This window comes from Gouania willdenowi, chromosome 7 (assembly GCF_900634775.1).
Source record: "Gouania willdenowi chromosome 7, fGouWil2.1, whole genome shotgun sequence".
Classification (NCBI taxonomy): Eukaryota; Metazoa; Chordata; class Actinopteri; order Blenniiformes; family Gobiesocidae; genus Gouania; species Gouania willdenowi.
Window position 1 is genome coordinate 7,149,161 of NC_041050.1, and position 17,972 is coordinate 7,167,132.

The 17,972-nt window shown below is 35.6% G+C and overlaps 1 protein-coding gene across 1 annotated transcript in view; it reads left to right on the plus strand.

The window, feature by feature from the left end:
- Window positions 1–17,972, plus strand: part of bmp7b (bone morphogenetic protein 7b) — a 39,721-nt gene continuing 21,749 nt past the window's right edge. Inside the window, exon 1 of the mRNA XM_028453849.1 lies at window positions 1–632. Coding sequence (XP_028309650.1) covers window positions 233–632 — 400 coding nt within the window. The 5' untranslated portion in view covers window positions 1–232. The remainder of the gene's footprint in view (window positions 633–17,972) is intronic.

Sequence of the window (17,972 nt, forward strand, 5' to 3'; positions counted from 1 at the left end):
GGCCGCAGGTAATTCATTTGTCTCACCGAAGCAGCGATCAATAAAAGGACCTTGAAATCAGGTTAATGTTACATTTGGAGGCATCCCCCCTCAACATGAGGGCCCTGAGCTGATTTTTTTTTTTTTTTTTTTTTTTTAAAAACTTTTCAACCTTTGGCTCAAAGTTCACTACCAGTTTGTGGGAGTTTCGGTGAAAGACGCTGAGCGCAATTACGCACGGGCCACCAGCACCATGGCACCAGTTTTGGATAAACGCGCGCCTGCTCTTCTCCTGGTTTGGAGCTACTGCGTCCTGGCGGATACCGCCTTCACGAACTTTACTTTGGATAATGAGTTCCACTCCAGCTTCATCCACCGTCGGCTGAAGAGCCAGGAGCGCAGAGAGATGCAGCGGGAGATCCTGTCGATCCTCGGGTTGCCGCACCGGCCTCGACCTCATATCCACGGGAAGCACAACGCGGCTCCGATGTTCATGTTGGACCTGTACAATGCCATGTCCACGGAGGGGGGCGACAACAGATACTCCTACCCTTACAAGCCTGTGTTCACCACCCAGGGACCACCGATCGCCAGCCTGCAGGACAACAACTTCTTGAACGACGCAGACATGGTCATGAGCTTTGTCAACTTAGGTAGGCGCTTTCTTCTTTCCATAATATTATTCAAATGTTGCTGTGTTTGTTAAAGAACTAACTGCAACTTTTATGATCTTCTGTATCTGAACTATGTCATATTGTAGTTACTTTATATTCTTACATTTTCCTTTCATTTTAAAACCAATGCACAATAGAGATGTAAATCACCTGTTTCATCCCGATACGATATCGATTATCAACAACGATTCGATATTTGCTGATGTCACAAATCCTGCCACGATACGATTTCGAGGCCTGCGATTGATTCCAGACAATAATCTCTTTTTATTTTCTTCCACATTAAAGAATAAAAACACAATATTGACACATTTTGAGTATGTATCAATATTGATGTTGACTGTTTTTAGATGAAAAACATTCTTTGAAAAAAACACTTCTCACCAACTAATGTTTGGTGTTTAAGTGGAATCTTTACACCCCCTGATGTACAATCATAATCTTGGCAGATTGGCTGCATATGGCCTCTTTGCTCATGTTTGAAAATACATTTTCTATCAAACAATAATATGTTCTAGTCCTATCATGCTTTTTCCACTTTATTTTAGAGTATAATTATTTTTGAGGCCTAGATGTGTGCATTGCCATGAATCTGAATCTACGATACATCTCGATATATCCCGATACTAAACAATACAATACAAATTGCGATAAATCTCCCTATCAACAATTACACATTTCACCTTTACAAGTACAAAATGGTATTAAATATAATTAATTTCATTTTTTTTTTTTTAAACTTGCGAGAACAAGTTTAAAAAACAGGTGTGCATTGCCATGAATCTGACGATATGATTCACGATTTGCATGTCACGATACGATACATCCCAGTATATCCCGATACTAAACAATACAATATAATTTTCGATAAATTGCGATATCAACAATGATAAATGTCACCTTTACAGGTAAAAAATGGTATTAAATTGAATTTATTTCATTTTTTTAAAGTTTCACAAACAAGTAAATGGTAACTAACTGTAATTCATGTACCATTAAATGTACGTCTATAAAAGTGGCCAGTATGTTTTATGAAAATAAATCAGCTTCTAAGCTAAAACACATTGAGGAATGAGGTATTTTAATAAGAGTCTGATGTGGTTCACTGACACCTAGTGATCGGGCGTTTACATGCTATGCATATGTTAGTGCAATTAAATAGTTAACTTGTTAAAAACATGATTAAAAAAATCGTTTTGGACATTTTTTGGATCGCTATGATGATCGCGCGGTGAATAATCGCGATAGATCGCCAAAGGGATTTTTTTTTGCACCCTTATTGAGGACTTGACTTATATTGTTACCGATGGAAAATGAGCTGTCTGTATGTAAAAAAAGAGCATCTCTACAGGTGTAGGTGAACATAACATAAGCCCCTTCACATCAAATAGTTGACTCATCCAATAGTTTACTGAAACAAATGGCATCTGAGCAAATATTATTTTCTTTCTTTGCTTTTTCAGTAGCTCTAAATATACTTATATTTTGTAGCCTGCAGGTATTTCAACAGAGAGGAGGATAATTTAATGCCCTAACAACCAGGACTTTAAAAGCATCTCAAACTTGCAAGCAAAATAATTTTTTGGCGTTACACTAATGCATTTTTTCTTTGTTTTTAATGCTAGCTACTAGGGCTGAACAATTTTGGAAAATAATCTAATTCCGATTTTTTTTTTTTCCTCAATATTGCGATTGCAATTTATTATGCGATTTTTTTTTCAAGGACGTCTTGTCATGTATTTTTCAATGAACACAAGCAATAAATCAATCTGTTTCATAATAAATGATTCCAGATTTATTTAAACTTTAAATAAATGTAAAATATAAATTTTAGAGTCCAGATTACAACAATACAGCAAACAAATCTGTGGCTTTAGCTCTTTAACATATCTAAATAACTTCACGTTTCACGAAACTTGTGGACTGCACTTCTTAAACACTCTCTGAACTTAACAGGACAGTACAAGAAAAACAAGACAAGAAAAAAATGAATTAAAAAAGTTAAATAAAAATTGCAGCATTTGCAACTAGAAAATCGCATTTTAGGATATCGCGATAATATCGCAAATGCAATTAGCCCTACTAGCGACATAATCCACCTGTGTAACTGACAGACAATGTATTGATGGCATAATGGCACAAGACTCCAAAGACTAAAAAAGAAAAACTTAAAAAAGCTTAAAAAAAACAACTATATAACTTACTTAATATAAAAAAAAAAACAACTTTATATAACAAGTCTTTTTAGTATGATCGGCTTGTTCTTTCATTATTGCTATGCGTGTCCCAATCTGATATTGATATCGGATATCGGGGAAAAAAGTATCGGATGAGTATGATATTGTTTTTATTTCATTCAGTGAGTTAAAATTTTCGAGTCTTCTAATTTATTTATCTCATTAAATTGTAGAATATTCTTATGATTAAGGTTAGAATGTACTGTATGTAACCCATTGGTTGATAATAAATGGGTCAGTTTTTTTTCCCTCATATATGCTATCTTTAGCTGTTTAAGTCTTTTTTTAACATTTCACACTGACAAATAAGCAATGAAAGTATGTATAGTTTGTGCTGATATTGGATTGAATCGATATCGGTCTCGGGCAATTTTCAAGGCTGCAATATCAATATCGAATCAGAGGTGAAAAAGTTGTATCGGGACACCTTTAAGCGTTGCTGTCTGGATTCATTTTCAAACACTACATAAACTGTACATGGTTTCCCACACTTTTTGAGAAGAATCCTCCAACGTGCTCCCACTTCGACCTGCACAATACCTGTGTTTAGGCCCCGCAAACGCCTCACTACAGTCGTCACATTCCTGTGAGCCTTTTCTGTCCAACAGCTGTTTAAGAAGCTAATGCTCAGGTGCCCGAGCTGCTGTAGGTGATGGAACTGCAAAAAAGGTAATGTGTTAACCACGTGTTATCTTAAGAATGAGTGAGTCAACAGCAGGATAGGTTCAAAGTGCACTGGGTCTTCCCTTCTCTCTGATCTAACGTCATCCATGTAGACACGAGGGAAACAAAAGAATGGCACTCAGCGATGATTTTTTGGCTGAGTTTATCCAAACCAGCTGCTCAGAAAAGAACTGGTGCAAATGTAGCTGAAGAGGATTGTTTCAACTAAATCCTGTTCTGTCAGTGCTTATCTAATCTCAATGCTCAGGGCAATCACTTCTGGCTTGTTTTATTGTTGTCAGCAATAGTCAGAGTTCGTTGGAGGGGGAAATAATGACAACATTAGTCAGTGAGTTTGGATAATAGTGCCATTATAATGAAATGACCAACACCAACGCGAGGTCATTTTGTGACAAAAAAATTCCAGCATAATTTTTGTCGACTGCATTTTTTAAAGTGAAAATAACTTGACAATGGCTAATAAAAAAAGAAGAAAAAAAAAAATCATAATATGTTTGTTTTTTATCAACTAATAAAAAAAACACTGATTATGAGACACAGAGGCAAACTACAATGGCCTCATGTAAAGGTTTTCAATATTCGCGAGTGGTGAAATATCCTAAAGTTGGGGTCCAAATTAAAAATAAAAAATGATTCGCAGAAAGAAAAATGGTTTTATATCCCAGGAAAGAGTAATTTTTATACTAAAAATTAAAACAGAGATCAGATTGTTTCTTACATTTCCACATGCAGTTATGGGCACAATGAAAATAGTGTAAAAAAAAAAAAGTCGGTTTTTGGATTTCAAGCAAATGCATATATGTGATTAATCATTAGTGATTTAAACAGTCTATTTACATAGCTCAAAGCTGATCAGAGTTGTTTACTGAAGGCCCAAACATGTTACAAATCCCGACAAACTATTTTCCCATTTTTAGTAACTGGCATGTCCACTAGATAGGATGTATAGCAGATAGTTTTGTATATTCTGAGAGAGTAGGTGGAGTTATATTACTATACCAAATTTCAGTTTTGTATGTGGTGTAATTCCTGAGATAAAAGAAGCTGAAAATCGACATACCCCCCTCACTAAATTGGCCATAACTTAAAAAAGTATTAATCTGACCAAACTAAAAACGTACAGTGTGCCTAGTGAATAATCATGGAACAATTGGTAAAAATTCAGAATTTTTTGATGTGCAAAGTGCGTGGGATGTCTTGAAAATGTGTTGAAATGACTGAATAACCCTACTATAATTTTGTCATTGGACGAAATCAATGTAAACTCATGTGATCATGTGGTCTTACGCATTGATCACTTCAAATATGTCTGTGTGTATTTAAAAACATTTAATCCATCCCATACCCCATTTCCATGGTGATCAATGCTAATTAAATCTAAAAGCATAAACTCTTACTTATGCTGTATTTTTTAGGTGACTAAAATCTTAATGTCATTTAGGTGACTAAAACTAGACTATAACTGAAATAGTCCTGGTGACTAAATTTTGACTTAAACTCAGTTGAATTTCAGTCAAAAGACTTTAACTAAAACTAAATCAAAAATTTCAGTCAAAATTAATACTACACCAATGATTATTGTTTTTGTCACATTGCCTGCCCCTTTTAACCTATTTTCACTGTTTCTGCTCGAATTTGAAAGATATTTTCTCGACTTCGACAAGTAAGAGGGAGGTGGCACTGCCTCCTACTTTGTACTGTGTAATTACTGCTGCATTGTGACTATTTTTACCAAACTGTGACACAGAGACTTGCAAAATCAAGGCCTGAGGCTGCAATAAGCTGAGGGGAAAAAAAGCGGTGTGATAAAAGACATGATAAACTTGGTATAACTATTTTGCTGCCCACACAAACCTGTTTTTTTTTGTTTTTTGTTTTTTTTTTAATTAAAACTTTGAAAATACAGTGCAACAGTTGTTGGCAATTGTGCTTACAAACTTTACTGTAAATTTTGCAGGTTCTCCCCCTGCATGCATGGGTTTCCTCCAGGTAGGATAAATGAAATCTATACATTTGCTCTGTATGAGTGAGTGGTGTGTGAATTTTCAAATATAGCCAATTGCAGATTTCTAGTCACAATTTTACACCCTAAAGTGGAGGATTGTCAACGGTCATGAATTGCATCCATACTATCAGTGTCACATATTGTTTATTTAGGCAAATTAAATGAATAACATGCTTTTATGTCATTTTAAATGAAACGAGATGAATGAAAGATTGATTTCCATCAAATATACTGTATTGTTTTTGTCGTCAAACTCCTTTTTTATACAGCATTTGCTTGTTGAAGTTTTCTTTCTTTCAAATTGTGTCCTAGCACAAATGATTATGAATCTCTTTTCAAAGGCTTTCTCTTTACCTCCGCCAAGGACATCATTTGTTTGTATGTTAGGAGTATAATGTCAAAATTACTTATGGGATTTTGACCAAAATGTAACCAAAGATAGACCTCACACCATGGAAAATTACATTAAGTTTTGTAGTGGATCAGGATCTTTATACTGATTCTGAAACAGCTTTAAAAAAATGAAAAATCCCTTTTTCTCATCATTGGTGAAAAATTCAAAAATTCACATCTCGATTTGTAATTGAATGATATTTATGAAATTTGATTCAGTTATGCCAAGTTGGTTTCTCAATTATTCCACCAAGTTTAATCCGGATCGGATGCGGATTGGGAATTTCGTTGCAATTTTTTGTGGTGGTGCCCATACGTGTTTTTTTGTTTTGTATGTTAGCAGTAGGGATGGGCGATATTGACAAAAAAAAATATCCCGATAATTTCTGGTATTTATCACGATAACAATAAAAATCACGATAAATAAAATTTTTTAAAAAATAAACAAATTCACAACTTAGTGTAAACAGGTTCCTTACAAACACAAATAAATCATAATACATCAACACGAGACATTTAAAAAAGGCTACAATAACTGCTGACTCAAAGAGTTCATGAGCCGATTTTTATGGAATATATTTGTGCATGTGGATTACTATTAGAGTCATTGTATGTAATTCATTTATTTCCTCACTTGAAATAATATTATTTATTTTTAAATAAAATTATTTAAAAAAAAAAAAACACATGAAAAGCAAATAACTCCATTAGTGTTTTTACTGCTGATGAATCTAGTTTATTTCATTTATGAGTTACATAAAGTTATGATTGATAAATATATCTCTGATTTATATAATTAAATCAGATCAAGTTGATGATATTATATATATTATCACCTATATTTAGGTGTAATAAACACAATAGTTACATTAGTCTAATGGGACCAGCTTTGTCTGGGAACACGTGAAATATAATTAAAAAATATTGCGTTTCACAAGTTTGGACAAATTAATAGTCACATTAGTATTTATGCTAACATTTATTTTACACAACGTGTGACATGTTTAGCTTTTATTCTTCCATACAAGTGTTAAATCTGACCATAAACAAATTGATGGATCTCTGTGGCTTTATGACTGTAAGACATGTTATTTTTGAACTTGGTCTGTTCCTTGTATGGAGTGGTTAGCATTAGCTCTTAGCCCAGTCTGTGTGTCGGTGGGTTAGCTTAGCATAGTTAGCTTTAGTTGAGTTTCCAGTTCATAATCGTTGCTTCAGGTTCATCTCTGGCCCCGTGTTTGTGGAACTTTGGGTGGATCTGACGGAGGAACTTGGATTGGTTCCCTTTGTTGGATGGTTGTCTGGTCCAAATCTGATGCTCTAAAGGGCCAGATTTGGCCCCCGGGCCTTGACTTTGACACGTGTTGTACACTGTATTGATATTAATAGAGATATGCATTTGTTCCGAGCCTTTAAAGTGTGAATGATCAGAATTACTGATCCAGTCAATATCTGAAAAGAGGATATCTGGCGCTATGTGAGTGTTCTTCTTTACTCTTGTTTCTACAACTAAAATGATTGTGTTGGGATATTTTGATTACTTCATTTTTCTATTACTACACTCTTGCAGGAATGAACTTAGTAATATAAAGACTTCACTCTTGGGAGCTGTGCACACTGCAGAATGTAGTGACAATAGGTGTGGACTTTGGTTAAGATCAGGTTTAGGACATCCTCTCACTGAGTCAGCTCATTTTAAAAGTCCAGCTGTGTAAATGGCTTACAGCATGCATTGAGAATGTACGTGTGCATGTGCAGCACAGGTCACACAGCTACAGGGTGTGAGGTGGAAATGCCACAATAACATGCCAGCAAGGTATTCCAACACTTTCTGGCACATTTTTATTTTAATATAATGTGTATTTCCATAAGTCCCTCGGGCCTCTAGCAGCTCTTATCCACTGTACATGAAGACTATACTTTTCCTCCCACAAAACCACAGTTTCCGAGCCCTATGGCTGCTACGTTTGGCTGCTATAGTCAACCTTAGCACATGTTTCATTCCTGTTGGGTTCAGCCAGAACTTAGTGTGTGTTCACTGCTTACTGTACCTGCCATAAGACAAGGCAGTGACTTGGTTGTCTGGAATTTGCATGACTTCAAGCGTAGCTGCCTACTAGTCACCTGTGTTTGTGAGCGTCTTTGTGTTTTTACTGTAAGATGTTATCACTTAGTGTGTTAGTCACTGCTTCCTTACAGTTTTGTTTCTCATGCAAGCCTGCATGGTTTACGGCAAAGATGAGAAACTTTAATCACATAGCGGGGGCCACAAAAATGTGATTTCAACATTCATGTCATTGTTTAGAATGAGGACCAATCTGAGCATTAATACAGAAAACAACAAAGGGTTTGAGTGTCTTTGTTGTTGTTTTGTATGTTTCTCCCTCATTTTTTGTTGTTTTGCGTGTATTTGTTGTTGTTTTGTGTGCTTTTCTGTCATTTTGGTATATTTTTGTTGTCGTTTATGTTGTTATTGTTATTTTGTGTGTTTTTGGAGTCATTTTGCCCCATTTTTGTTGTAGTTTTGCATAGTTTTCTGTCATTCTGTGTAGTTTTGTTGTTTAGTCTGTTGCGAGTTATTTCGTGTGTTTTGGAGTCATTTTTATGGTTGTTTTGTATATTTTTTATAAATACATTTTAGAGGTTGACCAATTTTTAAAAAAAAAATTCAGCCGATGGACGGTCGATATCTAAAGCCGATTTTGGACGCCGATATTTGATGCTGATGAAAGACAATTGAAAAACTTATATGACATAAATGTATATATTAGAAATGAAATGAAATACACCAATAGAAATCTTAACATTTATTGAACTTTAAATATACCCGTACACAACCAAGTAAGTAGCAGTAAAGCACGACAACAATATAAAATGTGCAAGTAGTGGGTTTAAACTAAATAGCTGTTTTAGGTATAAACACTCACTCCTTCTCTCTGTTCACAGCCACTACCATTATACCTAAGCTTCACACTTGTCACCATATGCACAACTATCCCATCTCACTCTCACTTTAAAATAATCAACTCTTCCCCACCCTTTCCATTTTCTACCTTGAGTCTCTCCTCCCTGTTCCCTTCCCCCTCACTTTTTATATCCTCCCTATAACAACGTGTGACTGACCCTTCCTTAGGGAGGGCTGGTGATGGTCAAACAAAAAAGTCCATATATCGGCTCCATATATCGGCTGGCCGATATATCAGTCAACCTCTAAATCATTTGTTGTCATCCTGTGTGTTTTTTATTACTATATTTTTTGCATATTTTTCTGTAATTTTCCAGGTTTTTTGTGTTTTTTTTGTTGCACAAATTATGAAGGCATTTGATTGGTTCTTTCCATTCTGACCGAATAGCAGGGATTGGTCAGAGCTTTTACAGGATTCCAGCTGCTATGAAGGTCTGATTCTTTTTGTTCTTTCTTCAGAATACACAATGTATTGACTACTCTCAGGATAGAAGGACTATTTCATCCAGAATAAACAAAAAGTATATTACAGTATATTACTCAATAGACACAACATAGTCATTGAATTGCATTTCTGTCTTTAGTCTGTGAATCTTTAAAGTTAAAGTGAGATGTTTTCTTGATTTCTCCGTGACAAATACAAGGGTGATGCAAACTTGTGTCACTTCTCTAGCAGCTGTGCAGTTATGCAAACTTTACACAGATGTAAGCTAGTGTCTCACACCTATATTTACCAGGTTGCAACCAGACAAAAGATAGGTGTCATACAGACTAGATTTTGTAAAGTACGTCAGTGCACAGCCAGGTAATTACGTTCTGCGTTACCTTGGTGGCCCAACAGGACACCTCCACTTTGTCTGAGCCCACAGAAGCAGTGGAACTGATGGCCTGGCATCACCAATATGAAAAGTATAGAAAAGATGATGAGAGGAAAAAAAAGGACAAAAAGTCAAAATGAGATTGATACCGCTGATAGTACATCATTCATCCATCACTCCATCTCCTCCATCCTATTTGTACCTGTATATCCGATTCCAACTCACTTCTCACAGAAGGTGTGGGACATGAAACAAACAGATAACCGATATATCGGTCATATATAAAATATGGACAGGATATATACCATACATTCTTGTAATACTCAAAATGTGATTCCAGACAAACAAAAAGGCACTAGTAGATAAATTTTAGCAACTTTATTGTCTTCTATTTTGAAATAATTAACTTAAAAAAAGATAAAATAAAAATAAAAAATTGCTTTTTTTTGCAACATGACAGAAACAAACGAAGCGATACCCCTGCAGCATATACCCTAAATTATGGTTAGGTCTAATTTATTCAGAAACTTAATTTGAAATTTCCTTTTAGGGGGCATGGCTAGCCTGCAAGAACTCTCAAGTTGGCCACGCCCAGAAAGAACTCATAAGGACACGTGAAAGCGATAAGTAGATGCCTCTGAGGAAGAATGACAGTTGGCAGTCAAAATGTTTCAAGAGATCAAAGTCAATTTCAAAGTCAATTTCCTGAAAAAAGTTATTTATTTTAATAAATGAAACCTTAAAATATTACTGATAGATTGAAATAAGGAACTTTAATTACTGACATAGGAACTTTAATTACTGACATAAGGACTGGGACTGACTAACAGGGCTGGGACGATACCATTTTGTCACGATTCAATTTTAATCCTGGTTCTTCAGTGCCGATTCGATTTAAATTCTGATTTTACAAGTATTGTGGATTCAACAGTGACGATTATCACAATTTCTTTTTTCCTTATCCAAACATGAGTTGAATCCTACACTCCTAGAAATATGTCACAGTTCCAAAAAACAATGCACATCACATCACATTCAGTCATTCACTGATTTATTATTATTTCAACTGAAATAAATAACCGAATAAAACCTCCATTAGAAAGGAGGTAAACTAAACAGATTAATAAGAAAAGGCATACTTGTGCAAACTGTATTTTCAAAATACAATGTAAACAGAAATTATGGATAGAAAAAAAAGTTTAACTGTAAACAATGAGCTAGTTTATAATGCAGAAAGCACAAAGCCACAGAATGTCCAAGCACTGAAAAAGTGAATACATCCCTTACATATTAATCACCCAGGCTATTGACCTTGATCGATTAATCGGCGACAGCTAAAAAGCACAGTCAGTCGTACTGTAGCTTCAACCTGCTGCTGCCCTCCAGCGTAACAAAAGAATCATAGATTTGTACAAAATGCATGAATATTTTCATTTCTTCCACCCTTCTTTCTCTATTCTCTCCTTACATTCCTCGCTCCGTTCAGCTGCCCGTGATTCTGAGCCTAATACAGATGTCTCTCTCTGTCTGTGGGCCAAAGCAGCTGTGCACAGAAACTTTATCTTTTCATAGTCCAACATCTCTCCCTCCACATAACTTTCACCAATATGTCTGGCCCCAGTCTTCAAAACCGTCCCCCATGGAGTGCCATCTGAAACCACATTTTCCTGCCTCTCCTCCTGAACTAACAGTATTGATTATCAGCATTGGCCTCTCCATTTTAATTAGTTAGTTATTCTATGGCCCCAGTAGCGTTGTGGGCTGTTTAGACTCCAACCTTTGGCTCTATCCGTCCCCTCCTGAGGTTTAAACCTCCTGTGCTCCCAGACATAAAATATTTCAACACTTTCTCAAGTTCTTTTGTATGTTTTTCCACACACCAGTACACCCCCTCCCTCCCTCTTTCTTTCTTTCTTTCTTTCTTTCTTTCTTTCTTTCTTTCTTTCTTTCTTTCTTTCTTTCTTTCTTTCTTTCTTTCTGTCTGTCTGTCTGTCTGTCTGTCTGTCTGTCTGTCTGTCTGTCTGTCTGTCTGTTTGTCTGTCTGTCTGTCTCTCTTTCTCTCTCTCTCTCTCTCTCTCTCTCTCACACACACATAGATAGACATAATTTAACATTAACACTTATGTTGTGTACTCTTCTTGGCCTAAAACCAAATATTCCCTTCATTACCCTTTCTTACAGGACATGCGGCCCTCGGTCTGGTTTTGTGCGGCCCCCCCAAAACAAAATTGTAATTCATGAAGTTGGAAACAACAACATAATACACAAAACTCCAGAAACACAACAGCAAAATGTCAAGAAAAGTACTAAAAAGTAACAACAAAAAGATAAAAAAACAATGCAAAAAAAAAAAAATCATAAAACGCACAAAATAAAATAAAAGACGCAATAAACAACCGCTTAAACGCAAAATGACTCGAAAAACAACAACATACTGAATACAGAAGGACTTGAAAGACAAATGGAATTATACAAAATGACTACAAGAACAGAAAAAATGTAACAAAAACACACATGACTTGAAAAACACACAAAAATTTGCCATATTGACGAAAAAATGTACAAAATGAATTTAAAAACACACGAAATGTGTTTTCAAGCTTGTAATAATGCTCAGATTGGTCATTCTTCTAAATGCTGACATGAATGATTATAACGTGGCCCCCGCTCAGATACAAGTTTCTCATCTTTGGTGTACACCAGGGATGGGCAACCCTATCACAGCGAGGGCCACAACAAAAAAGGTGATTGCATCTGATCTGAGGGCCACATTATCAACATTCATGTCAGGCTCAGCATTTAGATTAATGACTGATCCAGGCATTAATTAATACAGGGGTGGGGGAGGGTTTTGTCTTTTTTTTGTCTTTGTGGTTTTGTCATTTTGTGTGTTTTTGTTATTTTTTGTCTTCTTTGTGTAATTTTGTGTATTTTTATGTAATTTTATGCATTTATGTTGTCGATTCATGTGTTTTTGGGGTCAATTTTTGTATTTTTGTTGTTTTCTGTATTTTCCTGTCATTTTGTGTAATTTTGTGTAAGTTTGTGTGTCTTTGGAGCTTTTCTGTTTTGGTAGTCATTTTGTTTAAGTGGTTGTTGTGTCTCTTTGTTGTTATTTAGTGTATTTTTGGAATGTTTTGTGTGTTTCTGTGCATTTTGCTATCAATTTGTGTTTTTTGGGAGTTATTTAGTGTATTATGTTGTCTTTATATTCCGTCCAACGTCTTGAAATACAATGTTTGGGGGATTTGTATTGGGGGCCGCTAGTTGCCTATGTCTGGTGTACACCGTGTCATGTTCCACCTGAAACTTCTTCTGCTGCTTTTAAATGCTTCTCACAGGCTAACATATATAGTATGTGTTGAAGTTCATTCTTTCCTCTGCTGCTTGCACCTTGCTTTGACCCTGTTAGCAGGTCTTTCTTCTTCTTTAGATTTACGTAATGGCTCCTGTGTGTACACTCCCAACGGACCCAGTGCACATTTACAGTATGTATGTACTGCAGGGACGCATATTTAACGTCCTTTTTTTGTTCACCCAGAGGAAATGTTTCTGGAGCTAATAGGGTCATTTAGCAGGAGCAGAGGAATGTACCAGTTGGCACAGATAGACCCAGATTCTTCTTACACACTCTAGGATTTTATGACCGCTTTGCTGTCCAGATGAATAAATACTACAAGCAGATACAAAGACCTTGGGTGATGTACAGGCAGCATACAGTAATTTATTGCAGAGGTCCAGGAGGAAGTTGATGTTCAAAGTAGGCCTGGGCAATGTATTATGTTTCAAGGTATATCGAGTTTTCTATTTTGGCGATATAAAAAATTACAATTATGCCCATATCAAGAAATATCTTCTTATTTTTTACTTGTTTTGATTTATACAATCCCACAGTACAATTCACAACATACAAGTATTTAATATTATTCATAGAGTGCAGTCAGTGTACTTTACAAGTTTTCCATTATTCTGAGATATAGATTTTATAGCTTATTTTGTATTAAAATACTCGTTTTAAGAGTCGCTGCTTTTGCTTCTTCTCAGAAGCACAGTTAGACGGATTTTCTGAGTGTGTCCTAAACAAGCCAAACTACGGAACTCACTCACACGTGCTGTCCCGTACAGGAGAAAAAGCCAAAAGCGGCACATGTTGTGCAGCTTGTGGCATTTTTAATCAGTAAATTAAACCCGGAATTGTCTTTCTGGTAAGACTGTGTGGAGTTAAAAATATTGATATTTATAACATATATTGGGATTTTGAGAAAAAAATATGGAGATATGAGTTTTGGTTCATATCGCCCAACCCTAGTTCAAAGTTTTTCAGGTTACTTGATTCGTCACTTCAACCCCTCCAGTTGTAAATGAAATCTGGATGTCCAATAGCAGCAGCTCCGTGCACTCTGCTACAAGCACGCACTTACTGGGAGAGATGATAAAATTGACTGGGGTGGGAGTTTATGATGTGGCGAGAAGTCAAGAAGGCCATCTGTACTAGGGAGAGGGCGTTGTAGGTCAACATCAGTGAGGAGCAGACCTCCATTACTGTCATGTTACACTCCTTTCTACCTCTGCTGAGGGAGGTCGTATTTTCACTGGCGTTTCTATGTCTGTTAGAAAGATTACATCAAAAATACTGAATGGATTATGACCAGATTTGAACCAAAGATAGACCTTCCACCAGTGGTGAAAGTAACGGATTACAAGTACTTACATTACTGTAATTGAGTTGCTTTTATGGGTACTTGTACTTTTTTGAGAATATTTCTAAATCAGTAGTTTTACTTGTACTTAAGTACATTTTAAAAGAAGTAAAGTAATTTGTTACATTTCTACACCCAACCGTTACTAAGTAAATTATTATTTCTTGTTTTAAAATGCTCAATGGACATTGTGAAACTACAAAAAAATTAAATGACCAGAAAACAATCAAATGCATCACATTCTAGCCGACCAATCAGATTAAATATAATGCAGCGTGCCAAAACAGTATTGAATGGAGGTTATTTTCTCAGTTTTAGAGTTCGTGAATTTATCTATACTTAGAGCCTGATAATTTGTTTTTATTTTGAATAGAATTGATTGGTGTTATTTTATTTTAAAAGTAACTAGTAACTTTTAGTTCGATTACTATTTTATTGAGCTACTTTTTACTTGTACTTGAGTAATTTATGTAGGATTTACTTGTACTTGAGTATCATTTCAGTCAAGTAACAGTACTTCTACTTGAGTATGATATATCAGTACACTTTACACCTCTGTCTTCCCCTATGGAAGTTTCTATTAGGTTTTAGAGGGGATCTGGATCAATATAGTGATTCTGGATCAGTTTAGATAATCCCTGTCGTTTCATCATTGGCAAAATTTCCAAAATTCACATCTCAGTTCATAATTGTGTGACAACCTTAAGTAGGTGGCTTTAGTTTGTGTTTGTCCATGGTGTCTTACGTCTCGCTCCCTGTAGATGTGAGGGGGCGGAGCTACCGCTATGAAGCTGGTGAAGACCATGAGCTCTGTTGCTGCCATTCCTGGTTTGAGACCACAGCCACTTGTTGCTTTCTTTATGTCTTTATAGGTTGTGTTTGTCATTTAGTTATGTTATAAAAATGTTGTTTGCCAGCATTTCCCCTCTTGCATTTATTATGAACCTGAGCCACTTTGTGACAATTGACCGATCTCTATGAAATTTGACTCAGTCATGTTGGTTAAAGTTTTTCTTCTACGTCAAGTTTTGTCCAGATCAGATCCGGATTGTGCGTTTTATCATCTTTTTTTTGGTACTCATATTTAGACCCACTGTATGGTGATTAATAGGGATATACATTTGAATGATCATGGTACCATGATCAGGATCGTTGATCCAGGTAACCGTCAATATCTGGTACAGCTTGGCGGCTGTTTGAACACTGAGTTTTTGTTTAATAATGCTATCAAATAATCAAACTAGGATTGTTTTGTTGGTTCTTTTTGCCTTCAGTTTTGGAGTAATGCAACCTAAACGAATAATTATAGATGGATGAATGAATAAATAGTATTAAATTAGCACTTGCACTGCTGTGGATGACATCACTGCATTGTTGGTAACATTCCATTTAAACCCTGGTTTTTTTGTACAGTGTGTCCATGATGGTCATAAATGATTAAGGGTTTTCCGATCCAGTGAAATTTTTGGACATCAGTTCGAGTATCTAAAATATTCAATTATTTTTATTGAGGTTTTTGTTCAGTGGATTCTAATTTATTTTCATTAAATATTGTTCGCTAAATTATGACACATTTGGAGCTATGTTGGCATTTTTTGTGGTAGGTGGAGGGATCTAGTGGGGTTAGGGGTGAGGGGTTAGGGTAACAAACGGCACTTAATGACAGCCTTCATGACACCTTATTCATGCTAATACTTTAGTTTTTCTCATACATACTGTTGCTGACTATTCTTCTCTGTTTGAGTAATATCAGTTCAACATAATTCCCCGCTATAAGTAAATATTAAAATTATTCATGATTTGTGCTGATATCACATCAGATCGATATCAGCCAATACTCAAGGCAGCAGTATCAGGATTGTATCGTAGGTGGAAAAGTTATATGCGACACTTATATACAGTAAATTATAATCTCATTACTTTAAACTAGTAGGTTAATAGACATTAACTGGAATATTGCAAAGAAAAATGATAAAATATGACAATCGCAAGTTCCTGATTCCAAAAGTCAGAGATCCTCAATACACACATCAGAAAACTGAATAATATTACGACTCACTTTTACACTTTTTTTTTTGTTTTACAACCTCCGATATAATGGTATTGCTTTATCAGTGATCAATGTTGCCTTATCTGAACTTTTGTAATGTCAGGTGTGAAGCAGTAAATCTAAGATGGCAAACATAGGCCAGAGCACATTAGCTCTACAGCTTTAAGAGAGATGAGAGGTAACGGGAAATTATAAAATAAAAAAAGGATGAGGTTATTTATTTATTTATTTTGTCTTTGTCTGCTGGTGAACGTTTAAATGTGTCAGCTTTGTGAAGTCAGAAACTCCTCTTTGTGTAGTTACCAGCTGCTCTGTGCAATGTTCGTGTACAACAACTGAACAAGTGCTTTCTTTTTTTTTTTTTTGTTGAGTGATGCAATATTTTGTCCGTGCAAAATAGAAATTTAAACTTTTTTTTTTTTTTTAAGGCTGGAGTGCAGCTGTGTTTTCTTTGTGTACTTCTAACTATACTGTTTATATTTAAAATAAATTAAACTAAGATGTGAAGATGCTTGAATATAATAAGTCAATTTTTAAGTGACAAATGTGTGCATTGTATGTGAATTCTCCTGAGGTCTATATTAAGAGGTGGCTTGGCTGAAGGAGGCGGGTGTGGCCCATGTGGCCACAAAATGAAAGAAGCTAAAAAACAAGGGGATGAGGGGAAGAGTGAGTGAGTGGGTGAGTGGGGAATCCGAATGGCTGCGGTTTGGGAGTAAGTGGTTTTATCCTCCAGTTTGGATGAAACGCAGATGGATACAGAAACACTAATGTAAGGAGATTTCATTTGACAGCTCTTATTTTACTCTTTAAGGTGGTTCTTTGTTGTTGTTGTTGTTGTTGTTGTTGTTGTTTTCCTTCTCTTTTTTTACAGTTTGTTCAAATAAAACATCATCTTTTAGGTGACACACTGATGTTGAAGTTGGACTCAATAGGGCTGACACAGTTTGAATAGTTCTAAATCCACCATCTTTGATGTTAAGGCATTTGATAAAAGGGACAATTCGTTGGTAGCACTTTGATGTAGATGTTTTTGAATTAAAGCAATTATATATAGGGATGTCCCGATAAAACTTTTTCATTTTCGATATGATACCAATATTGCAGCCTTGCGTATTGGCCGATACCGATATTGATCCGATATCAGCATGAATCATACATACTTTTTAATTATTTTTTTTCTTCTCTCTTTTCTTTAATAAAAAATAACAGTGACTTATTTTGTAGTGTGGAATGTTAGAAAAGTGTGTTGTGATAAATAAGTGTTTCAGATTATTGTGACCATATTAAAATATGAAAAGGCTCTGGTACACAGATGGTGTAACGGTGATGACTTTACCTGCTGACACGGATTTTGTGCCAAACGTGAGGGAGATTCTCCAGTTGTGGGTAATTAAATGTTTCACAAATAATTTTTTGTGACCATATCACACATTTCAGTGGTTTTGTTCCTGTTAAACGGGCCAC